Source organism: Pecten maximus, chromosome 3, assembly GCF_902652985.1.
Source record: "Pecten maximus chromosome 3, xPecMax1.1, whole genome shotgun sequence".
Taxonomy (NCBI): Eukaryota; Metazoa; Mollusca; class Bivalvia; order Pectinida; family Pectinidae; genus Pecten; species Pecten maximus.
In genome coordinates this window covers 40,285,915-40,305,691 of record NC_047017.1, presented here as the reverse complement: position 1 = coordinate 40,305,691, position 19,777 = coordinate 40,285,915, and the positions used below count along the sequence as shown (strand labels likewise).

The following is a 19,777-nucleotide window of genomic DNA, read 5'->3' as shown; positions in this document are numbered from 1 at the left end:
AATGCAGAAGGTGGGGTTACACAAACAAAAATAGAAACATGTTGCATTATCAAATACATTTTGAATTGAGGAAGTGCGGGAAGCATGCAACATGGATAACTTACATTTAAGTTCGAAGAAATCATGTGTTAAGAGATCATGTATTAAGAATAGAATTGTATTGCAAATTATATTTTTCGTCAGTAACTAAAATATAGTCCATCAGTTGTATAGTATGAAGTGCAGAAAGCATAGATATTGGCTAGATTACGTAAAGAAACCAACACACAGTCTGGATTTTGAAGGAAATAAAACTTCCTCAGTGTGAAAATATTTTGGTGAATCATTGCTTTATATTGAAATATTTTCTGGATCAAGAAATCTGTTAATTTCTTGCATATCAAGAATTATTTGTCTGAAAACCCAAGCTCTCCATGTCATAAAACATATAAGAAACATATCAATTTTATCATATCAAAGGCGTGATTAATGTATCGTGAGAGTATTTAAAAGTGGAATGTAGAGGTCTTTGAGAACTGTAATGAAAGCCTTAGGCAAACCCTAAGATTGTGTAAAATAATATGTCTTATCCGATATTTACTGTATCACTAGATAAAAACATGACAGACTTGGATAGAAAAGACATATCGGCGTATTGGATGAACATAATATGAGTCTTGGATAAATAAATTAAATGTTAGACGTCTTGGATTAATGAACATAATATGAGTCTTGGATAAATAAATTAAATGTTAGACGTCTTGGATTAATGAACATAATATGAGTCTTGGATAAATAAATTAAATGTTAGACGTCTTGGATTAATGAACATAATATGAGTCTTGGATAAATAAATTAAATGTTAGACGTATTGGATTAATGAACATAATATGAGTCTTGGATAAATAAATTAAATGTTAGACGTATTGGATTAATGAACATAATATGAGTCTTGGATAAATAAATTAAATGTTAGACGTATTGGATTAATGAACATAATATGAGTCTTGGATAAATAAATTAAATGTTAGACGTCTTGGATTAATGAACATAATATGAGTCTTGGATAAATAAATTAAATGTTAGACGTATTGGATTAATGAACATAATATGAGTCTTGGATAAATAAATTAAATGTTAGACGTCTTGGATTAATGAACATAATATGAGTCTTGGATAAATAAATTAAATGTTAGACGTATTGGATTAATGAACATATTATGAGTCTTGGATAAATAAATTAAATGTTAGACGTATTGGATTAATGAACATAATATGAGTCTTGGATAAATAAATTAAATGTTAAACGTATTGGATTAATGAACATAATATGAGTCTTGGATAAATAAATTAAAGTTAGACGTCTTGGATTAATGAACATAATATGAGTCTTGGATAAATAAATTAAAGTTAGACGTATTGGATTAATGAACATAATATGAGTCTTGGATAAATAAATTAAAGTTAGACGTATTGGATTAATGAACATATTATGAGTCTTGGATAAATAAATTAAAGTTAGACGTATTGGATTAATGAACATATTATGAGTCTTGGATAAATAAATTAAAGTTAGACGTATTGGATTAATGAACATAATATGAGTCTTGGATAAATAAATTAAAGTTAGACGTATTGTATTAATGAACATAATATGAGTCTTGGATAAATAAATTCAATGTTAGACGTATTGGATTAATGAACATATTATGAGAGGCTTAGATTAATCAATGTAATGTGAGTGTTCTGGATCAATAAATTCATTGTGAACTGTCTTGGGTTAATAACTCCAATGTAAGAGTCCTGGATTAATAACTCCAATGTAAGAGTCCTGGATTAATAACTCCAATGTAAGAGTCCTGGATTGATAAACAAATGTGAGATGTCCAGGATTAACATGTCAATGCGAGATCCTTGGATGGAAAAGGTTAATGTGATATGTCTTTATATACACCACTGTAAAACGTGGCGAATGTGGTGTGGCGAAATGTGATGTGGTGTGGCGAATGTGGTGTGTGGCGAATGTGGCGAATGTGGTGTGGCGAATGTGGTGTGGCGAATGTGGTGTGGCTCCGTGTATGATGTGCTGTTCGTTTGTACTGTATGTAAATATGTACTGTGCTGGTGAACAAATGGTTTAAAGTAATATAAACTACATGTAGATTGAACTGGTGGTCACGTGACAACATTATCATACACATACACATATAGACTGTTTATATAATGACGAGTGTAACCATGTGATTGGTCGACCTTTCAATGCTTGTAATATGTCGCCAAAGCCCAACAAACATTCATGACGTAGGCACAAAAACCTTGAACTAACGGTAGCGTTGGTAACCTTGTAATTTCTGGGGACTGTTTTACATGAATCATTTAGATGCCTGGGAAGTATCGGGACGTTCATTGTTAATGGGTTTTCCTACATAAGCTCTCGAATAGTCGAGGTAACTGCGCAGCCGCCTGGTAGAAAAAATATTGGCCCTCATACAATGTAAGCCAATAAGGAGAAATTCCACTTTGACTTTACTTCAAGAATATGTTTATCAATCTCCGCGAACTTGGCTGCCAATACCTGTGGGGGTTCTACCTGAGGGCGTACTTGGTTAGTGTTCTCCGCGTCTCCCTGCTCCAGCGGTGCCGCTAACACTGCAATAGACAGAAAATGGAATTAGAATAATTGTAAATGTTCTAGAGAGCTGTGTTAGAAATCCGACCGCGCAAATATGTCAATTCCATCAGGACACGCTGTGATGGAAATGAATGGGGATTGTACCACCGAGTCGTCCTGAGCAATAGATTGAACAGAAACGATTACTCCTCAAACATGCAGCTTGCGTAAAGAGTGTTTAAAGTTGGGCGACATTGTGAGTAAGCTAAGGAATTTAAATGATTATCGATCTGTTAAGATTTTATTACATCTGGTCGATACAGGTTTTGTTTCTTGTGAGTTGTTGTCATCAAAATAAAGCGACGGTTGGTGGTAATTTTGGGGAGACAAGACATGTCGCCATTGCCCGAGTGTTTTAGACACTTCAAATACATGGCAACGACAGCTCATCCTTGTAGTAAAGGGTCTGGTATAAATACTTTCTTTTATATGGTGGATTATATAACAAGGATGAGAAAATGTTTGGAGTTATAATAACAGGTCTTGTTAACCTTGGTGATTCAACTATACTCATAAAAGTACAACGAGTTTGGTTTGTTTTGGTTTGGTTTGTTTTGTTTAACGTCCTTTTAACAGCCACGGTCATTTAAGGACGTGCCAGGTTTTGGAGGTGGAGGAAAGCCGGAGTACACGGAAAAAAACCCACCGGCCTACGGTCAGTACCTGGCAACTGCCCCACGTATGTTTCGAACTCGCAACCCAGGGGTGGAGGGCTAGTGATAAAGTGTCGGGACACCTTAACCACTCGGCCACCGCGGCCCCCACATCGAGTGGAATCCGTACGTGTAAAGCATACTGTAAAAACTGAAATAATCTTAATAATCTTTTATAAATTACATGTATAAAAACACGCGGTGAGACAAAAAGAGGTCAACACAACAGGTCAATGTACCTCGATTGTACAACATTTTCATTTTATCATAATAAACGCAGCTAGTATCCAATCCAGCTAGTGACCATAATCTACCTATTGAAGGTAGTCTTATATCGATGTGATGATATATCTAATCCGATATCCTTTAATAAACTCACCAATATCAGTCATGCGACGCGCTTGTTTACAGTCGCGTTCCGCGGGAGGCTTTTGGAAGAGCATTCCAACTGCATGGTCTACTTGGCAAAGTAACCATGCATGTCACGCCCAACAATCATTAGGACTAACAAATGAAAAGTATCACTTTACAGCTTGCGTCGTACAATTACAGAGATCTGTATCAATCTGTGGCACTTAAAACAACCAGTCTGGCACCGATGAGTCTTGAAAATAGAGGATGGTTCGGTGATCACACGCGCGAGTACCGAGGAGAATGAATCACGTGATGTAGAGTTGCAAATTATCAACAGTCCTTGATAAATTTTGTATGACTTGTTCATATGTGAGTTTTTCAGTGTTTTTTTTTTTTTTTTTTTACACATTTAATTTATAAATCTGTTTTATAACTATTTTTGAAATAAACCACATGTCCTATGTAGGGACGTTTCCATAATCGGTAAGATTACCAGAGGTTATTGATAATGTGCGTATGCTTTTATTGTGCGCAACCGGAAATAGTCTTAAACATCATAGAAACAGACAGTAGCACTTACAAACTGTTGACACACGTCATAAACACGCGTTCCGACCATCAGTTCTGAGCAAAGGTCCCTACCACCACTGTCAATCAAAGGTAGACATTTTGATGAAATCGTACTCCATATCGAATTAGATACCAACGATTTTTCATTATTGCATTGCTTATGAAATGGATAAACATGTCACCAATCAATAATTATATCAACTCACAACGTTGAATCCATTGCCCTGTTGTCAAGCTCTGTGTTTACCACAAGGTGTCCGACCACCCATGGGGGTGCCGTAGGCTTAGGTCAACACTGACCATGGTCTATAACAGTGAGCTCCACCATGTGGAGACCAAAAGGAGCAATTCTTTTGTTACAGTTAACTGCCACATAAGTATTTCATTCCACTTCATAGAATAGAATATATTGTATAATAACACATATTAAAACATCATCATAAAAATAAACACTATATATTACTTCAACAAATTGAATAGAAGTGATTCAAGAAATCTTAACAAAATGGATGAACAAATATAAAATCAGTCTATGATGTGTAAACATCAGATATTTCCATTCGAGCAGCAGAAAACCATACGGTATACCAGAAATTTACCATAAACGTGGTTATTGCATACCCATCTTCCATCAGTGTATTCCGGGAAGTTTTATATTGAGAATGAAAAGAACTGACACATCAATATATAGCATAACAACATTGATTGGACGGGGACACTATATAACCATTGATTGGACGGGGACACTATAGAACCATTGATTGGACGGGGACACTACAGAACCATTGAGTGGACGGGGACACTATAGAACCATTGATTGGACGGGGACACTATAGAACCATTGATTGGATGGGGACACTATAGAACCATTGAGTGGACGGGGACACTATAGAACTATGATTGGACGGGGACACTATATAACCATTGATTGGACGGAGACACTATATAACCATTGATTGGACGGGGACACTACAGAACCATTGATTGGACGGGGACACTACAGAACCATTGATTGGACGGAGACACTATAGAACCATTGATTGGACGGGGACACTATAGAACCATTGATTGGACGGGGACACTACAGAACCATTGATTGGACGGAGACACTATAGAACCATTGATTGGACGGGGACACTATAGAACCATTGATTGGACGGGGACACTACAGAACCATTGATTGGACGGGGTCACTATATAACCATTGATTGGACGGAGACACTATAGAACCATTGATTGGACGGGGACACTACAGAACCATTGATTGGACGGAGACACTATAGAACCATTGATTGGACGGGGACACTATAGAACCATTGATTGGACGGGGACACTATAGAGTCATTGATTGGACGGGGACACTATAGAACCATTGATTGGACGGGGACACTATAGAACCATTGATTGGACGGGGACACTACAGAACCATTGATTGGACGGGGTCACTATATAACCATTGATTGGACGGAGACACTATAGAACCATTGAGTGGACGGGGACACTATAGAACCATTGATTGGACGGAGACACTATAGAACCATTGATTGGACGGGGACACTATAGAACCATTGATTGGACGGGGACACTATAGAGTCATTGATTGGACGGGGACACTATAGAACCATTGATTGGACGGGGACACTATAGAACCATTGATTGGACGGGGACACTACAGAACCATTGATTGGACGGGGTCACTATATAACCATTGATTGGACGGAGACACTATAGAACCATTGAGTGGACGGGGACACTATAGAACCATTGATTGGACGGGGACACTATATAACCATTGATTGGACGGAGACACTATAGAACCATTGATTGGACGGGGACACTATAGAACCATTGATTGGACGGGGACACTATATAACCATTGATTGGACGGAGACACTATAGAACCATTGATTGGACGGGGTCACTATAGAACCATTGATTGGACGGGGACACTATAGAACCATTGATTGGACGGGGACACTACAGAACCATTAATTGGACGGGGACACTATAGAACCATTGATTGGACGGGGACACTATAGAACCATTGATTGGACGGGGACACTATAGAACCATTGATTGGACGTGGACACTATAGAACCATTGATTGGACGGGGACACTATAGAACCATTGATTGGACGGGGACACTACAGAACCATTGATTGGACGGGGTCACTACAGAACCATTGATTGGACGGGGACACTATGTAACCATTGATTGGACGGGGACACTATAGAACCATTGATTGGACGGGGACACTACAGAACCATTGATTGGACGGGGACACTACAGAACCATTGATTGGACGGGGACACTACAGAACCATTGATTGGACGGGGACACTATAGAACCATTGATTGGACGGGGACACTACAGAACCATTGATTGGACGGGGACACTATAGAACCATTGATTGGACGGAGACACTATAGAACCATTGATTGGACGGGGACACTACAGAACCATTGATTGGACGGGGACACTATAGAACCATTGATTGGACGGGGACACTATAGAACCATTGAGTGGACGGGGACACTATAGAACCATTGATTGGACGGGGACACTATAGAACCATTGATTGGACGGGGACACTACAGAACCATTGATTGGACGGGGACACTATAGAACCATTGATTGGACGGGGACACTACAGAACCATTGATTGGACGGAGACACTATAGAACCATTGATTGGACGGGGACACTATAGAACCATTGATTGGACGGGGACACTATAGAACCATTGATTGGACGGGGACACTATAGAACCATTGATTGGACGGGGACACTATAGAACCATTGATTGGACGGAGACACTATAGAACCATTGAGTGGACGGGGACACTATAGAACCATTGATTGGACGGAGACACTATAGAACCATTGATTGGACGGGGACACTACAGAACCATTGATTGGACGGGGACACTATAGAACCATTGATTGGACGGGGACACTACAGAACCGTTGATTGGACGGGGACACTATAGAACCATTGATTGGACGGGGACACTATAGAACCATTGATTGGACGGGGACACTATATAACCATTGATTGGACGGAGACACTATATAACCATTGATTGGACGGGGACACTACAGAACCATTGATTGGACGGGGACACTATAGAACCATTGATTGGACGGGGACACTATAGAACTATGATTGGACGGGGACACTATAGAACCATTGATTGGACGGGGACACTATAGAACTATGATTGGACGGGGACACTACAGAACCATTGATTGGACGGGGACACTATAGAACTATGATTGGACGGGGACACTATAGAACCATTGATTGGACGGGGACACTATAGAACCATTGATTGGACGGGGACACTATAGAACCATTGATTGGACGGGGACACTATAGAACCTTTGTTTGGACGGGGACACTACAGAACCATTGATTGGACGGGGACACTATAGAACTATGATTGGACGGGGACACTATAGAACCATTGATTGGACGGGGACACTACAGAACCATTGATTGGACGGGGACACTATAGAACTATGATTGGACGGGGACACTACAGAACCATTGATTGGACGGGGACACTACAGAACCATTAATTGGACGGGGACACTATAGAACCATTGATTGGACGGGGACACTATAGAACCATTGATTGGACGGGGACACTATAGAACCATTGATTGGACGGGGACACTATAGAACCATTGATTGGACGGGGACACTATAGAAATAATGGGTGGAGACTGTGAGAGATTTGTAGATTTTGTAAATTTCGCGCCAAATGTTTACAACAATAAAAATGAAATCGTGCACCTCTCTACGTATTTGAAGCATTTGCGTTTATTTTGACATGTTCACTATTGCAGATAACACCTCAGTCGAACCATCCACTATATGACACTATCAGTCTTCATTTTAATAGCTCACCACCTAGGTCTAGTGACGGAGCACGCTCTTTCACATTATTGCATTACAACGTGATGTGAAATACAATGAACTTATGAACAAATCATGTCTCTTTATTGAAATCCATATAGAAAATCTCGGACTAGGGATCAGAATAGTTTGTCTGTATCACACGAACACTTAAGGTGGATGTGAAACTCCCGCAAGTCTGTATAATGACGTGAGCATTGTACTCTAACTGATCACAAAAACACATCAGCGACCAAATCAATTCCGCAAATGGCTGATTTTATGTTCACCGTAACCGGATAGTATGTTATTCTTGCCATCGTCACAGGGTGAGATCTATTTCCGGTAACAACTGACACCTAATTTCGAAATGGGACCTGCATGACGAGCAGTATCCGGATAGTATGGCAGGTAGTTTACGTGTAAAACAAAACTTTAACGAAATTGGTAATCAAAAGTATTGCCATACACTCTAACATAGGTGTCTAGGCTTTCGCCGTCGGGACCTACCTTTAAGTGTTACATTTTCAATGGCGTCCTTTACTTTCGTATATTTTGTTTAGCACTGCGAAGTTAAAACTTACTTCGCCGTTGTTGCTGTCTTTTTCGTACTCTTTCCTTTTAAACAAAATCTGAGAAATTTGTCTTTTTCGGTTACTTTCCTTTAAGTAGCAAATTCTGTGAAAATCGTCTATTTCAGTTACTTTCCTTTTATATTAAAAACATACAACGGACAACAACGTATGGATTGACTTCAGGAAGAAAAATTAAATTCACAACGAACGGATGGACTTCAGGACGAATAGTCAAATTCACCACGAACGGGTGGACGTCAGGACGAAAAGTCAAATTCACCACGAACGGGTGGACGTCAGGACGAAAAGTCAAATTCACCACGAACGGGTGGACGTCAGGACGAAAAGTCAAATTCACCACGAACGGGTGGACGTCAGGACGAATAGTCAAATTCACCACGAACGGGTGGACGTCAGGACGAATAGTCAAATTCACCACGAACGGGTGGACGTCAGGACGAATAGTCAAATTCACCACGAACGGGTGGACGTCAGGACGAAAAGTCAAATTCACCACGAACGGGTGGACGTCAGGACGAAAAGTCAAATTCACCACGAACGGGTGGACGTCAGGACGAAAAGTCAAATTCACCACGAACGGGTGGACGTCAGGACGAAAAGTCGAATTCACCACGAACGGACGGACTTCGGGAAAAAGTCAAAATCACAACAACGTACAACTGGACTTCAGGACGAAACGTCCATATTGACTTTAGGACCAACACACAACGCCCAACAACGTCCATATTGACATTAGGACCAACAAGCAACGGGCAACAACGTCAATAATGACTTAGGACTAAAGGACAACTGACAACAACGCAACTCCGAATTGACTTTACGACGAACATACAATGGACAACAACGTCCATATTGTCTTTAGGACCAACAGAAAACAGACAACAACGTCCACATTGACTTTAGGACCAACATACAACGGACAACAACGTCCATATTGACTTTAGGACCAACATACAACGGACAACAACGTCCATATTGTCTTTAGGGCCAACAGACAACGTACAACACCCCAATTATTGTCTTTATGACCAACAGACAACGGACAACAATGTCCACATTGACTTAAGGAACAACATACAACGGACAACAACGTCCATATTCACTTCAGGACGAAAAGACAACTGACAACAACGCAACTCCGTATTGACTTAACGACGAACAGACAACGGACAACAACGTCCATATTCACTTCAGGACGAAAAGACAACTGACAACAACGCAACTCCGTATTGACTTTAGGACCAACATACAACGGACAACAACACCCGTATGGACTTCAGGTCGAACAGTCAACGTAACAACAATGTACGGACATTATATTAACAGACACAGCCTAAAACGGTACGGCAGACAACATCAGTATTAGTAATTAAGAGGATGACTAGGTCTCACCGATCATTTAAAGCCGACGGCTAAACAACTGCACATAAAATATAAGGGATAACTGAAAATATATAGTTCCTTTCTCTGTGACGTCATACAGCGGAAGCTGTCTTTGACAAACACAACATGTTTTACCGCTTAATGGTCTTTTATCTGTCATCAAAATGCATGTTCTTTCCTTTTACAACCGGAAGTTATCTTCTTCCAATTAGGACTTGAATTTCTCATCAATAGACTCAATCACTCAGTATGACACAGACCGGAGCGTCACACTTATCTACTGATATTCGAACCGTTATAAATCGTTCATGATTTCCTTCAAGTCACAAGAAATCTTTATTATGTTCATAATATTGATTTTTAATTTTGTGAGTAAATAGCATTCTGAACAAGAGACCCAGAGGGCCTGTATCGCTCACCTTGATATTTAGCCTAATACGACAAAAATTCCATTTGAGTTATATAATAACCACTTTCATATCCATTGCTAGGTTTCAGAGAAGAAGTCGTTTATATCAATATGGCCAAACAAGAAATATCTTTAAAAAAGATAAACGGCATAGTTTTAATGCTGGTGGTTATGATGTTGGTGAAACTGCTGGTGAAATTAATTAACGAACTAATGCGTTTCAGCACGGATAACAAAATTATGACAGTTTGAATCATTTTTTGTGATAATAAGACTGCGTTTGATTCAGGAATATAATTCTATTAATGTGTCGTTTAGAAAGATACATCCACTTATTCAGCTTGCATTCAATCTTAACTTTGTTTCGTTTTTAACTGCTTATCTGCATTTTATATTTACCGCTACATTGACCAATCACGTACTTCATCTTGACCAGTAACGCCACTTGTCGCGTCATATCCGGGGCACAAAAAATATTATACGGCTATGCCGAAAAAAAACCCATTTTGGCCCCGCCTCCAGGTCCCCAGGGGTCAGCCCCACCATTGCACAATTTTGAGTCCACACATCAGAAGGATGCTTCTGGCCAAATTTGGTCAAATTCCAATCAGCGGTTATGAAGAAGTCAATTGTTGACGGATGTACGAACGGACGACAGACAACGGACGCCACGGTATGGCATAAGCTCCCCTTGGTCCTTCAGACCAGGTGAGCTAACAATCGATAATTAGTACAAATATTGATAGTATACCAATTAAAACTACAATTATATCATTTCAGAATCATCTTTATTTCGATCCGGTGTCAAACCAGTTGGACTTCAATGTTCCCACGAGTCTAAACAGGTATTGAATGGGTAAAGATAATATTCCATATTTCTCTAATAAGATTATTTCGGGGTTTTTTTTCTTCTTTTTTTTCTTCAGAATTTCCATCTTTTGATCAACACAGAAATCTCATTTACGATTGGACAATGTTTTAATATATCCATCAATCAAGCCGGTATCGCTACATCCATGCCTAATGTCAACGTTTAATCTCACATTCATCATCAGAGCAGAGAGAATGCCTGTTTTATATAATGCAGAACTCATAGGTGGTCAGGTTTCGATTTTCCGACCGGACTTCAAAATGTATGGGCTCACCTGCCCAAGCACGTGGGTTTTCTCCGGTTTGGCGGTCAGTGTTCCCAAACTCCGAGCTAAGAAGTATGATTGATATAAGTTGATATAATTCGTATTTGTTACACAAAGAAAAGGTTTAGATATTACTACGCTGAAATCGGTATATTTGAATACGTAGATTTAGAACGCTATATGTTACTTTCCCGTTGAGTGTTCCCCTATCCCGTCTCTGGTGATGACTGCCATCATGTTTGTAGGTGAGTGTTCCTCTATCCCGTCTCTGGGGATGACTGTCATCATGTTTGTAGGTGCTGTTTGTGCCTGGATGTGTTCGTCTGTTGAATGTTTATCTTAGAAATGTCACAATGGCGTGCGACCTTTATTTATATCTTATAGAAAGAACATACAATAGTATAGGTCACCAGTACGTTTGTATCTGACTCGATATTGTCTCGGAACCAGTAACCACGATACTGTAATCTCCCGTCGGATGCGCGCGCCTGATAACGTCTGTATCCGGACAAATCTGCTGACATGAACGGCTGCCATCACATCAATTTCACCACAATAACATTCTCGCAAATATAATTAATTCAGAATAGATTAACTTTGGCTAAATAGATTCCAGGATCCATGTAAAACGTGACAGGTCGGAATAAAACACATGCGACTGATGGTCTGGTGCACTAACGTACCGTGTGGCCGCTGCAAGGGTTTCCTTCGCTCTCTCTGTTCTATGTCAGTACAGAAGAGAGCAGATTACTGTGCCATACAAATTAATCTGTCTCTTAACAATTTCTCGTATGCTCGTTCCTTTCCCAGGTATCTGCGTTTGGTTTGTTTGTTTAACGTCCTATTAACAGCCAGGGTCATTTAAGGACGTACCAGGTTTGGAGGTGGAGGAAAGACGGAGTACCCGGAGAAAAACCACCGGCCTACGGTCAGTACCTGGCAACTGCCCCACATAGGTTTCGAACTCGCAACCCAGAGGTGGAGGGCTAGTGATAAAGTGTCGGGACACCTTAACCACTCGGCCACCGCGGCATGACACCTAACCTTGAATGTTATATATAGCAATCAATCAAAATCAAAGGTAAAAGTTGATGTCATAAACCTGATTTTAAAAATGAAATTCTGCCTTTGACCAGGTTGTTTATTTGCTTGTTTGGCTTTCTCTCCAACACATGAAGATGAGATCACAAATCAGGGAAGCACAGTAATAACCAAGATATGCGTTGGAATTGGATTTTAATCCTATCAAGCAAATTGATGTTTTATAAGCAGGTTGCTGTAGCATTCGACGTCACGACAGATTTGCCTTTCAAGTTGTCGGATTGTGCAGCTCTCTATCACAGTACCAGCGTAATATGTGTGTCGAGCTTTCCCATTATACGCTACAAAATCCTACTCGATATTTGCGTCATCACAGAACCTGTTTTCCTCCAATGTCAAGCTCAGTATTAAGAAACATAGCTTCCCAATTGATATTTCAATACAACTAAGCTCACGTTGGAATTTAGTGTTTTTTATTGGATCATCACACAGGAAATCTCATCATGCTATCCGATACTGCTGTGTTCCGCCTTGTCACTATCCCTAATATTGGAACTTAGGGAACCAGAAGACATAAAAAAATGTTTTATCTAAATCAAGGTTGAGTGTCAGCACATTATATATCACTAGAAAGGGAGGTAATTAAAATCTAAACAATGATATTGACTAAAATAGAACGAGTCTCATTCACTTCCTTGGTTCCTCCTGTGCTTGTCAAGTTCACACCGTTGTAAATTCAGTTTGTTAAGATTTTACACAATGTGATCAAAGACTTGGTTTACAGCATTTAATATTCAATATCATACGTAAAATACAGTTTTAAACATGGCCAGACTCTCCACCTTAATCCCAATTGTTAATTTTCCATTTCCCTGTCTCCCCTACCTAGGTGTTATCATTGTCCCATTATCACGTTTGCCGGGTCAGATGTCAACTGCTGACTGAATAAATAACAACACAAGGTTTTACAGAGATGCTGGTTGATGAAGACCATATTTATGGCCGACATCATTTGGAAATATATATTTCCTTGTGCGATACGAAGTAAGATGTGTCGATGATTGTTGAAATGCATAGTGGTTCCATTGTCGCCGTCATAGTTCTCATTCATTTTGAGAATGTGGACCTGCAATTGTTCTGGATTTGTATGGCGGATAGCATTGGTGAAGACGCTTAACATTCCGAAATACCTGGTCTTATTATCCTTACACTTCTTCATGGATCTCCAAGTTAATCTATATCGTGTGATCATATTTTGCCCCATGTTGTTATGATGTCGGTATTATCTTTTTTTCCCGAGCAGCTGATATCAATATCGAGTGTGGCTTAACCTTCTTTTCAAAGATCTCAGGTAATCCCATAACGGGGAATATTCTACACTTCCTTACTGACAAGTACGAAGACAACATTTGTATACTTTATACCACAGACAGGTTTTTAATTGTTAAACGCCATTTAAACTTTATATTAACCTGAAACAATAATTGACATTTGCTCCTTTGAATTAATATTGATTCGCAGTTCATATGAACAAAAGAGACACTTTGAAAAACTACGTCAGCGAATATATCGAGATGGTCTTTGCTAGAAACCTTTTAACAACATGCGATGGTTTTGTGCATGCTTTACTTATGGTAAACATTTAAGTGTGAACACAGTCGTCTTAACTTAATTGAGGTATAGATAGGCATCGTGAAATCCTTTAATATTAAACATGAGGAACTTTGCTTAAGAGTGGTGACTTCATTCTTGAATGAATTGTAGGGAGGACAGAGAGGGACATTGGAGGACAAAGTGAGAGGCACATGTAGGGACAGAGGGAGGTGGAAAACACGTGCAAGGACAAAGTGAGAGGCACATGTAGGGACAGAGGGAGGTGGAAAACACGTGCAAGCACAAAGTGAGAGGCACATGTAGGGACAGAGGGAGGTGGAAAACACGTGCAAGCACAAAGTGAGAGGCACCTGTAGGGACTACACTAAAAGCTTTCCATTTTTTTTATTCAAATATATGCCAGAACAAAAAACATCTTCATCCTAATTGCCAGCTCAAAACGACTAATTACTTAACGCACCTTAATACTTTGGCTTTGGATGCAATATAATTGGTTTGAATGCCACGTGGCAATATAAAGGGGTCAGTGTATTAGCAAACCAATTGCCGTCATCCAATTAAGGGGTGAAAAACAAAACGACCAATCACGTAAGACCTTTATGTAAATTAATGTGAGAGCGTGCCAATCAGAAGGAATCACGTTATTGAATCGATGACCATACGTGGTAACATGTCAAACGGCGCAACGTGACAGGCGACAACCGACTACCCTTGATAATAAAGTCGCGTGGAACCGATTAATATTCCATGCTGAGATACAACACCAATCTTTGTCTGCTTCAATTATTGTCATGACACGCGTCGTACGTCGATATGATGACCGTTACATGGAGGCATATGCAGGACCAAAATTAACCCTGGTCTGAAATCGCCAATTGACTGTCTGATATAGTCAGGTTCAATGTTCGTGATTGCACGACAAAGTTCAGTGGACAAGTCTGCCACAGAAGAAAACTAGAACTTGATTTTCTTATATGATTTCCTGTGGGAGTTTTTCGTTTATTTCGGTGTATGTTGACAATGATTGGTTAAAGTTAAAAAATCTAGTGAATGTTTACCGAGCATACAACAGATAGGACAAACAACAACGTCACAAAGTATCTCAAAACGTCACAAAGTATCTCACAATGTCACGAAGTATCTCACAACGTCACGAAGTATCTCACAACGTCACAAAGTATCTCACAACTTCACAAAGTATCTCACAACGTCACAAAGTATATCACAACGTCACAAAGTATCTCACATCGTCACAAAGTACCTCACAACGTCACAAAGTATCTTACAACGTCACAAAGTATTCCACAACGTTACAAAGTATCTTACAACGCCACAAAGTATCTCACAACGTCACAAAGTACCTCACAACATCACAAAGTCTCTCACAACGTCACGAAGTATCTCACAACATCACAAAGTATCTCACAACGTTACAAAGTATCTCACAACGTCACGAAGTATCTCACAACGTCACAAAGTATCTCACAACGTCACGAAGTATCTCACAACGTCACGAAGTATCTCACAACGTCACAAAGTATCTCACAACTTCACAAAGTATCTCACAACGTCACAAAGTATCTCACAACGTCACAAAGTACCTCACAACGTCACAAAGTATCTCACAACGTCACGAAGTATCTCACAACGTCACAAAGTATCTCACAACGTCACGAAGTATCTCAAAACGTCACAAAGTACCTCACAACGTCACAAAGTATCTCACAACGTCACAAAGTATCTCACAACGTCACAAAGTACCTCACAACGTCACAAAGTATCTTACACCGTCACAAAGTATCCCACAACGTCACAAAGTATCTTACAACGCCACAAAGTATCTCACAACGTCACAAAGTATCTAGGTTTGTGTATCGTGCTCAGCGTTGTACTAAAATGGTCATCGTAATACTGCATTTTAACCCGATGATTTGACAGATGTTCCAAATCTGGATTCATTTGAGACGTGAAATCAGATTCTGTCATGTTTACCAAATATAGATATAATCCGCTAAATCACGACCACTCTCTCCAGGTGGCCTTGTACTCGTCACAGAATTACGGTGTGATGATTTCACTAATTAGCAGATTCTCTGTACACCTGGTGATATAAACACTGTATGGCTGGTGTAAACAATCTAATGTTGTGTAGGAAGGTAGGAGTACTCATAAATTCTATATCCTGTCCACGATGGGTTATAGGTGGGAGTTATAACCCACAAATTCTATATCCTGTCCACGATGGGTTATAGGTGGGAGTTATGATACACAATTTCTATATCCTGTCCACTATGGGTTATAGGTGGGAGTAATGACACACAAATTCTATATCCTGTCTACGTAGATTTATAGGTGGGAGTTATGACCCACAAATTCTATATCCTGTCTACGTAGTTTTATAGGTGGGAGTTATGACACACAAATTCTATATCCTGTCTACGAAGTTTTATAGGTTGAAGTTATGACACACACATTCTATATCCTGTCCACGATGGGTTATAGGTTAAGAGTTATGATACACAATTTCTATATCCTAAGTTCACACTGGGTTTTGAACTAGCGAGTTCCCGGTCTTTAAAATACGTGGCCTCCGCAGTGTGTAGATAAGGCTCAGAGGTTCTCGCTGCATGAGGAATATCCGTCGTTATTATACTGGTATAATGGTACCAACTAATTGATTTTCGGAATTGCCTTCCGTTGTTGGAAAACATGACAGGAAGAGTTGCCATTCCAATGTAATCGTAACCCGAAATTTCATTGAGACATCGCTCTAAAAATGCCCTTTTAAGTCGGATGCAATCAAAGAGCTATCCTCCTTAAATGAACTTAATGTGTTGACATTAAACAGCAAACATCAACCAAGTTCCCTTTCAACAGAAACGCGTGTGCATGTGTAGGCTAGTAATGACAATAACAATTCCCTGCACGTGTAAATTTCACTTACACGTAGATCTAAGTATAAACGCCTCAAACCCGTGTGTGTACGACCTACAGGCTACGCTATTACACGTGTTTGATTATAACAAAATTAATTATCCTGGAACAACATACTAGTTTACCGAGTCTAATTCGGACCCGGACTCAGTCAATTTTCTGTCACATCTTATCCATTAGTTAACAGTTCTGTAGCAGGCTGCACTTAGTTATCCTTGATGTTTTGAGAAATTAATTACAACGCAAGGTATAATTCATTAACAGCGAGATCGAACTTTATTGGTCGTATACAGCTAAGTAGCCGTCATCTTGATAGTGTACAAACATTCCCCGACACTTGACAAACATGGCCGCGACACAGTTGATACATCGGTAGAAGTTCTGTGGTATGGCGCCGGGATCAAGGAACCCTTGTATTTGCTGAACTCCTACGCATTGTTGACATAGTAAGCTGTCATGTTTTCGAACTGAAGTACTTTTTTCCTAGTGATCCATTTTCTCTTCCTCCAAACAGCAGTACATACGTCATAAATCAATTATAATAGGTTGGTTGATATGACGGAGCCGGAACTGACCCTGCGCCAATGACCGTTATTTTACCCCAAGTTTGTATAACGGAACCGGAAACGCCCCTACTGTAGTGACCACCCTTTTACTCCGTTCAATGCTTCTCCGTGGTTTCCAAGGACATTGTTCAAGCTTCATTGAATGGCGTATCGTTAACATGTTATCCGTCAAATGCTATAAAGTATACTTCTACCCTCTCTGTCCAGCATTCAATCTCTCAACTACAATCCAGACAAAATCCTTTGTCATACTTAATGACGATCATCGAACTATTACCACGTGTTTGGTGGACGGCAGGAAATCCACTTACAATTCGTTAATGGAATGTTAATTTCGCTATTCCAATAGACGAAGCATTGAAACCCACTTGGTTAAGATTATTTTTATCGTTAGCCGGTTGGGAAACAGGAGTAGGTAAAAGGTAGATATGTTCCGGAATTGCTACAGAAGAAGGTAAGTCTCGAGTGTAGTCAACAGTGTACGGACTTCAGCAGAGGACATGACTTCATGTATACTGCTACAAAAAGGAAAAGACGTGCCGCAGTTGATCAGCAAGATACAATGAACTCGAAGTGCTGCATACCGTGTACTGTTTTCTGTATGAAACGATCACCGCATTCTCGACAGCAATTCTACCGTATGATGTTGTTGACATCCATCAGTTGAGACAGTCCACATGACAGTGCTCTGGCCGTTCTCCTTTGGTACAACGTTGTGAAGGCTGGCAGATCTTCCTGCTCTTTGAAAAATGAGTTGCCATGCTTCGATCAAGTTCTATCTGAGGGACCAAGTGCACACATTTGTATCAATTTGTATCTCGCGTCCTTATTCAATCGCTGTAGCTAAGGTGATGTTACTCAAACTGAGGAAGTACTAAACACACTTTGTACGTATGATTCTGCATTTATATATTGAAATACAATTTAATGAAATTGTTTAAATGAAATTGCAATTGTAATCAATTGAATAAATTGTATATACCTACTCTTACTGTTCTATATTATCTCAGGAAATGAATGTAAAGGGAAGTTTTACAAAGGGATATAAAATATAAAGACATACGGGAAATGGTATCAAACTTCAACAGAAAAGAGTTTAAATTGATATTTGAACGAATATATGAAACATATCAATCCAGAATTAAAAGGGAAAAAAAGGAAAATGAATAAATGAATGTCCAGTTATGGGTAACATCAGCTAAACTTTCAGTGAACCTGACCTTATAACAGTCTCATCCACGGTAAAAACTAGTGAATGTTGTATCGGTCAGTCTGGGAATGACAGCCTCTTCCACAGTACGAACTAGTGAATGTTGTACTGGCCAGTCTGGGAATGACAGCCTCTTCCACAGTACGAACTAGTGAATGTTGTACTGGCCAGTCTGGGAATGACAGCCTCTTCCACAGTACGAACTAGTGAAGGTTGGTACCGGTCAGTCTGGGAATGACAGCCTCTTCCACAGTACGAACTAGTGAAGGTTGGTACCGGTCAGTCTGGGAATGACAGCCTCTTCCACAGTACGATCTAGTGAAGGTTGGTACCGGTCAGTCTGGGAATGACAGCCTCTTCCACAGTACGATCTAGTGAAGGTTGGTACTGGTCAGTCTGGGAATGACAGCCTCTTCCACAGTACGAACTAGTGAAGGTTGGTACCGGTCAGTCTGGGAATGACAGCCTCTTCCACAGTACGATCTAGTGAAGGTTGGTACCGGTCAGTCTGGGAATGACAGCCTCTTCCACAGTACGATCTAGTGAAGGTTGGTACTGGTCAGTCTGGGAATGACAGCCTCTTCCACAGTACGAACTAGTGAAGGTTGGTACCGGTCAGTCTGGGAATGACAGCCTCTTCCACAGTACGATCTAGTGAAGGTTGGTACTGGTCAGTCTGGGAATGACAGCCTCTTCCACAGTACGATCTAGTGAAGGTTGGTACTGGTCAGTCTGGGAATGACAGCCTCTTCCACAGTA

The 19,777-nt window shown here is 40.0% G+C and overlaps 1 protein-coding gene across 5 annotated transcripts in view; it reads right to left on the bottom strand.

Moving 5' to 3' along the window:
- The window catches only part of LOC117324168 (nucleosome assembly protein 1-like 3), a 60,554-nt gene that overhangs the window by 24,232 nt on the left and 16,545 nt on the right, over positions 1-19,777 (bottom strand). For 3 of the 5 annotated variants that reach the window (XR_004531915.1, XR_004531916.1, XM_033879850.1), the window contains exon 2: positions 2,555-2,628. Coding sequence is in view for 3 of the 5 variants with exons in the window: in XM_033879850.1 (XP_033735741.1) it covers positions 2,555-2,628 (74 nt within the window). In the remaining 2 variants the exon portion in view is untranslated. The remainder of the gene's footprint in view (positions 1-2,554; positions 2,629-19,777) is intronic. The other 2 variants (XM_033879851.1, XM_033879852.1) reach the window with 2 other exon arrangements.